At 40.2% G+C, this 6,145-nt stretch overlaps 1 protein-coding gene across 2 annotated transcripts; it reads left to right on the forward strand.

Moving 5' to 3' along the window:
• Nucleotides 1-1,754: 1,754 nt before the first annotated feature.
• On the forward strand, nucleotides 1,755-5,605 carry LOC148023289 (uncharacterized). 2 transcript variants are annotated; one of them, XM_087696329.1, is made up of 6 exons: nucleotides 1,755-2,140; nucleotides 3,442-3,689; nucleotides 3,762-4,020; nucleotides 4,556-4,735; nucleotides 4,868-5,023; nucleotides 5,110-5,605. In XM_087696329.1, exons 1-6 carry the CDS (start codon nucleotides 2,063-2,065, stop codon nucleotides 5,281-5,283), a joined length of 1,095 nt encoding a protein of 364 aa, XP_087552455.1. In that variant the 5' UTR covers nucleotides 1,755-2,062; the 3' UTR covers nucleotides 5,284-5,605. The 2 variants fall into 2 exon arrangements, with proteins under 2 accessions (XP_087552455.1, XP_087552456.1); XM_087696330.1 differs by having other exon boundaries at nucleotides 1,755-2,135.
• The last annotated feature ends 540 nt before the right edge of the window (nucleotides 5,606-6,145 follow it).

Consider the following 6,145-nt stretch of genomic DNA (forward strand, 5'->3'; position numbering starts at 1 on the left):
AATCCATATATGTATGTGTGTGTGTATCTTACGATTATTTTATTTTCGTTGTAGGTTCAGAAAGCCCCAAACTTCTAGAGGGCTTTCGGAACCTATCCCCTTTTCCAAACCTTCATTTTTCAATCAAAACCCCTCTTTCTCACATGTAATCTCTCCCCCCCCCCCCCCGTTTTTCATTAAAGTTTCCCCCTTTTTTAAAATTAAAACCTCCTCCCCTCTCTCAGACTTATAATCTCTCTTTTTCTTTTCCCTCTCCCCTTTTTAATTAAATTCCTCCCCTCTCCTCCTCTCTATCTCTCTCTCTCATTTGTAGGGCCTATGCTTTTTTTTCTCTCTCATTTAATTAAGTCAAACTTCTTTTTAAATCAAAAGTCTCTCTCTTTCTCTCTCAGATTAAACTTTTCTTTTAATTTAAAGTTTTTCAAACATAGTTTTTTACACACTTTGAGAGAGAGATAGAAGAAGAGAGAGAGAGAGAGAAGAAGAAGAAGAAGAAGAAGGATAAAAAGAAAAAGATGGAGAGAGGAGGGGGGAAAGAGGAAAGCGAATAGTCTTTTTTTAATTAAACATTTTTTTTCTCCCCCTCCCCCTCTCTCTCATGTTTAGGGCCTAGGTTTTCTCTCTCTTTCTCTCTCTCTCTCTCTTTGTTAGATTAAATTTTTTAAATTATTAAAAAAACTTTTTTTATTTAAAGTTTTTTGGACATAGTTTTTCACACACTTTGAGAGGGAGATAGAAGAAGAAGAAGGAGAAGGATAAGAAGAAGAAGAAGAAAGAGAAAAAGACAGAGAGAGGGGGAACATAGAGAATGAGAATTATAGAGAAAGGAAATATAACATTTAAGAGAGAGAGGAAAAGAAAAAAAAGAAAAGAGAGGAGAGAGGGGGTAGAGAGATAGAAAGAAGAAAAGGAGAGAGAGAAAAGAAGAAGAAGAAGAATAGAGAAATTGAACATAGAGAGAAAATTATAGAGAGAGAAAAGATAAAATTTAAAAGAAAAGAATTGAAAAAAAAGAAAAATAAGGAGAGAGAAAGAAGAGAGAGAGAGGAGAAGAAGAGAGAGAATATAAACAGAAAGAGAGAGAATTATATATAATAGGGAAAATATAAAATTTACATACTTTAAGAGAGAGAGAGAGAGAGAGAGAGAGAGAGTATGTGTGCGTGCGTGCATGCACACTAAAATGTAGGGTTAATGTAAAACAAATTGCACAAATCATAAAAGAACCTTCAAAATTTAAAGAAGTCTTAAACCTTAAATTTTACAAAACTTTTAATTATATAAATCATAATTACATGTAATTTGAATCTAAAATCTCTCCAAAATTTGAAGTTAAAGGTTTCCTCTATCAAAAATATTTGTGGTGAACATTGGAGAGAGAGAGAGAGAGAGAGAGAGAGAGAGAGAGAGTGTGTGTGTGTGTATCTGTCTGTTAGATATGACCTTGGGTCCATCGATGTTTGTACATCAAAAGTTAATTATTAGCATCTCGTGAGTCCCAAGCGCCTGAACCGCGTTGTAAAACGTTTTTGTTGCGTTTTAAAATCTCGATACTAAGCACTTTCCAAAAAAAGAAAATAAAAAGAAGTAGGGAGAGAGAGCGAGCGCCAGAGAGAGACTTGTGAGAGTCTCTTGGACGTGCGCGTGGGACGCATAGTAAGTAACTCAAGTCCAAATTTGACTTCTGATGTGTTCCTGATTCGCAAGTATAAAGCCCTTTTTTTTTCTCTCCACCTCGAAACCGGATCGGAGACTGGTCTCTTTCTCTCTCTCTCTCTCTCTCTCTCTCTAAACTCTGCTCCTCCCGCCTCCTCTCGAATCCTGTCTCAGGCCAGGACGCCCGGCCCGCCCCCCCCTCGTTTCCCCTCGATGTACCTCCTTCCTCTCCCTCTCCCTCTCCCTCTCCCGCACCCCGCCCTGCCATGTCCCCCGACTCGCCGCCGCCCCTGAGCCATGGTGGCCTCCCTCTGCCGCCCCCATGAAGACCTCGATCCTCATCGTTTCCCCGGCCCTCTGCTTCATCTTTGCCTTAGAAGCTACTCCGGCGCCCTGAGACGGGGCGATGCAACAGCCACATCGTCCCGAAGCCAATTCGGGCAACCAGCATTGCCTCTTCATCCACGGCAATCTTGCCTGTAAGGTGAGTCTCTGCACCTCTGCTCTTTCCCATAATGGAAATTGAAGTCGACATTGTCCAGTAGGCTTCTCGTCTCTTCACGTAAATAGAAATTGAAGCCAACATTGCGAAGCTAGGGCAAATACACAGGCCTATTGATGTGAGGAGATGGTACAAAACTGGTTTGGAATGATTGTGTAGCTTGGAGGATGTGCATCCACAAAGATATTGCAAATAGCAGAGGCCCTCCTGGTAATGTGGCATTATTACTGCTGAATGTGTGAGGGCCTTGAATGAGACAGTAGCGGTAACAATGTATAGACAGTAGCAGTAACAATATATAGACAGGGAATTCAATACACACAGACAGGTTTTGGCACTGGTTATGCAAGGCTATGCAAGCTCATTTTTAATTACTTTCTAAACCAATATCTGGCAAATCGTTACAGAGATGGTCAAGATTTTGCAGACAGGTAGTGTATCTGATTTCAACTGCGCTTATGAACTGCATTTTCTGGCCCTAAATGAAGTGCTCAGTTAAACGAGCATACATTTCATGAACATTTACTGCATCTTGCTCAAATACAGGTCATTGCACTGAATCTGTATCAAGAATGGTTTTAACTCTATGTATTGTTGATGGAACAACAGACCAGGCTTGAGCGTCTTTCCTTTTTTCCTTCCAAAAAGGTCTTGCCATTAGACACAGTATACTTTGCTAATAGTTGTAACAACAAAATACAGCCTAAGAAGGACAGATACTTGGTGACATGTGGCTGGCTATTCATTAGGACATAGCCAAACTGGTGGCAAGTCATCCACACAATGGAGTTGTGATGTTTCATGAAAGGAAGACAATGATAGCTATGCAAGAGAGATGCACCTGTTGGCTTCCAATGTGCCAGTGCATGTGACTGGTAGCAGTCCTTTGACATGGTCTTACACATTAAAGGTTAACAATTCTACCATAGCAAACAACAGGGGAGCTCTACATGGACTAGGCTTAGATGCTTCTAATGCATGAATTAGGCTTCTGAGAGGATATGGATGATCTCATTTTGCTGCATGTCTAGAGTTTTACATTGTCAAACCCTCTGTAAATGATGTGTCCTCTGCTGTGGTATGATTTTACATCCAAAACATGCTGGCTCTGACCTTACAAATGTCCTGCGTCAGTTGTCTCTGCTCTTTGTTATTTGCCTGTGGGCGGGGTGGAATTGTATATGCTTGATGAGTGAGCCTTCCATGATTGTTTTAACATGTATGAGTTTGAAAAAATGAGAAGAACCAAAAAAACAATTTGACGAAATTGGTATCCTTGACAGGAACTTTCACAAAGATGGTTGTGTAAGAAGGCATCATGGATCTGGAATCTCATTATCTTGATTCTAGTTGGTATGTGTGGGATATATATGTGCATATCTGGAGTTGAACAGCATACAGTGTATCAGAAGACCAAGAGAGTTTTACCGACTTTGGGAAAAAATGAAGCATTTAACTTCTGTTCCAGTGCCAATCTTCACTTTCTGGATAATATACCAGTACATTATCCACAGCCTGTGACATATGACAGGTAGGTCTTAATTCTACATATGATGTATCACCACTTCTGGTTATTGGTGCTAATGTTTGATGCTTTACACAGGCAAGAGTGCAGATGTACCCCTGTACATAACTTTGTCATCTTGTCTATGCAAAGATCGGGCAGTGGTTGGTTTGAGACACTTCTGAATAGCCATCCAAATGTAAGCTCACATGGTGAAGTCTTCTCAATAGAATTGAGGAGGGAAAATGCATCAACAATAAAGAAGAATCTGGATTCTTTATACAATCTGGATTGGTTTAGTAGTGCTTCCAAGAATGAGTGCACTGCTGCGGTTGGGATGAAGTGGATGCTCAATCAGGTCTGTCTGCTTTAGGTGAAAGCAAAGCACATCTGAGTTGTGAACTCTACCAACTATTCTTTTAAACAAAGAGTCTATGGAAATCTCAACTATGTACAGGCTCAGATAGGATAACTTGAGCGAAGTTTTTAATTGCATGACCTCACATAGAATGGACGTGTCTGAAATATAATAGATGCATGCTATAAATGCTTGTGGTGATCAGAGCTCCTTTGGACAACATCCAAAAGGTCAGGCACAGAGCAAGATGTTAATGCTGAAATCAAGATCTGTATTGTTTTTTATCGTTCGTATTAGTATTGTTCATGGGAACATCTTGAACAATACAGACCCATGTTATATGCTCGTTTTTTTTTTTTACGAGTTCGATTCTCCTCTTGCAGGCTTGTTCTGTGGTATAAATTACTGTTCTTCTGTTATTCTTAGCTCTTGAACAAGAGTCTCTTGTTTACTACCAATTATTATTGAGGTTGTGAGTGTGATATACTGCGAACTTGCCATATTGTCTCCTTGACATTACCTTTTTCTCTGGCAGGGTGTGATGGAGTACCAAAGAGATGTTGCAGCTTACTTTAGAGACCATAAAGTGTCTATTATTTTTCTGTTCCGCCGCAACATATTGAAACGTTATGTTTCTATTCTAGCAAATGCTTTTGATCGAGATGCCAAGCAGTTGAATGGAACCCATCGAGCCCATGTTCATTCAAAAGATGAGGTAGCATCAGCTCTATGTATTTAACATTACTTTGCAAAATGGAAAGTAGAAAGCAATTGGCTTATGCATTTATGCCGTTGGAATTCTGTGCCAGAGACTGGTTGGTTCTCTAATGATGGTTTTTGCTTGCAGGCAAATGTGCTTGCATTGTTCAGGCCAGTTGTAAATCTGACATCTCTTATTAACTACCTTAATCGTGTAGAGGAGATCATACATGATGCACAAGTATCTTTTGACGACATTCGCCATATGGTAGTGTACTATGAAGATCTTGTAAAGAACCCACAGGTCAGTTCTATGATCTTAATGTATCCTCTGCTGTGAGTACTTAAGGTAGGTACCTTCTGAAAGGACGCTTTCCCTGTTTTTGTAAGGAGCTGATAAGGGCTCAGGAGTTCCTAGGTGTTGAAACAAAAAGGTTGGAGAGCAAGCATGTCAAAATCCACACGAGGCCTTTACATGACCAGGTCAAAAACTGGGCTGGCCTTTCAAGCTGGCTGAAGGGGACAAAGTACGAATCTTTCCTGAATGGAAAAGATTACAGGTGAGACGGTGGTAGATTTTCATATGTCTTTGTCTTGTGCCTGGCTTCCTCACCAGGGTCAAGAATGTTTGATCCGGTCTTGGAGGAGAGTGGCAGACTACCTTCGCTGCCATAGCTTCCCAGGTTACATAAGTAACTTCTTGCGAAGTCCTGATTAACTCCAGGATTTTAATACTATACAGGCCATTCAAGGTCCGTATCCTGGTTTTCTTGGGTGCTTGATTGTAAGCCCCAGTTGTATTCTTCCTTGTAAACTTACCTTATTTGGACATTCCAGATTGGGCAAGAGTCAAGTTTTTTGCTAAGAAGCAAGATTGTTTTTGGAAGTACATTCCTTTGGGTTGACTTCAGCCTCTGTATGTTTCGTGGTTTTGTGGGCAGATTAATCTGAGACAGCTCTACATTGTCTTGTAAGTAAGTGAATGGACTAATTGCTTGATAGTTTAGTTTGTTTGCCAATTATTAGTTCATCAACTTTGTGGATGGTTGATTTCGAGCTTTGACACGTTTTAGGGGGGGAAGGACTGAAATGCATTTCTAAATTCAGGAATTGGGTTCAGCAAGGCAGCAGTCCATAAATCACAGAATCTGTTCCTATCAGATCATTGGTATTCGGTTCATCCTTTGGGAGCATTGCTCTTTAAGGTCTTACTGCGCGGTTCTTATTGTTATGAAGGGAATCATTTGCTATAGAAACAGTTTGTGTGTAAAGGAAGAGTCTAAATGGTCAGACTCTTCTTCCAAGTGCTGTGCTTGACATGTTCAAAACATGTCAAAACAAGCTTTTCTGTTTAGGTGCTGCTGATTTTAAGTCACTGCCTGCTGTGACAAATAGTAGTAAGGAAGAGGTATGGAAAGTGGTAGAG

The sequence above is a fragment of the Lygodium microphyllum genome, chromosome 16 (genome assembly GCF_053477565.2).
Source record: "Lygodium microphyllum isolate KBCC chromosome 16, Lygodium_microphyllum_v1.1.10, whole genome shotgun sequence".
In the NCBI taxonomy this organism is placed as follows: Eukaryota; Viridiplantae; Streptophyta; class Polypodiopsida; order Schizaeales; family Lygodiaceae; genus Lygodium; species Lygodium microphyllum.

Excerpts from the sequence above, each read along its gene's own strand:
- LOC148023289 (XM_087696329.1), top strand. The coding sequence starts at position 2,063 with ATGCAACAGCCACATCGTCCCGAAGCCAATTCGGGCAACCAGCATTGC. Across the intron at positions 3,690-3,761 it reads CAGCCTGTGACATATGACAG|GCAAGAGTGCAGATGTACCC; the intron begins GTAGGTCTTAAT and ends TGCTTTACACAG. Across the intron at positions 5,024-5,109 it reads ATCTTGTAAAGAACCCACAG|GAGCTGATAAGGGCTCAGGA; the intron begins GTCAGTTCTATG and ends TGTTTTTGTAAG.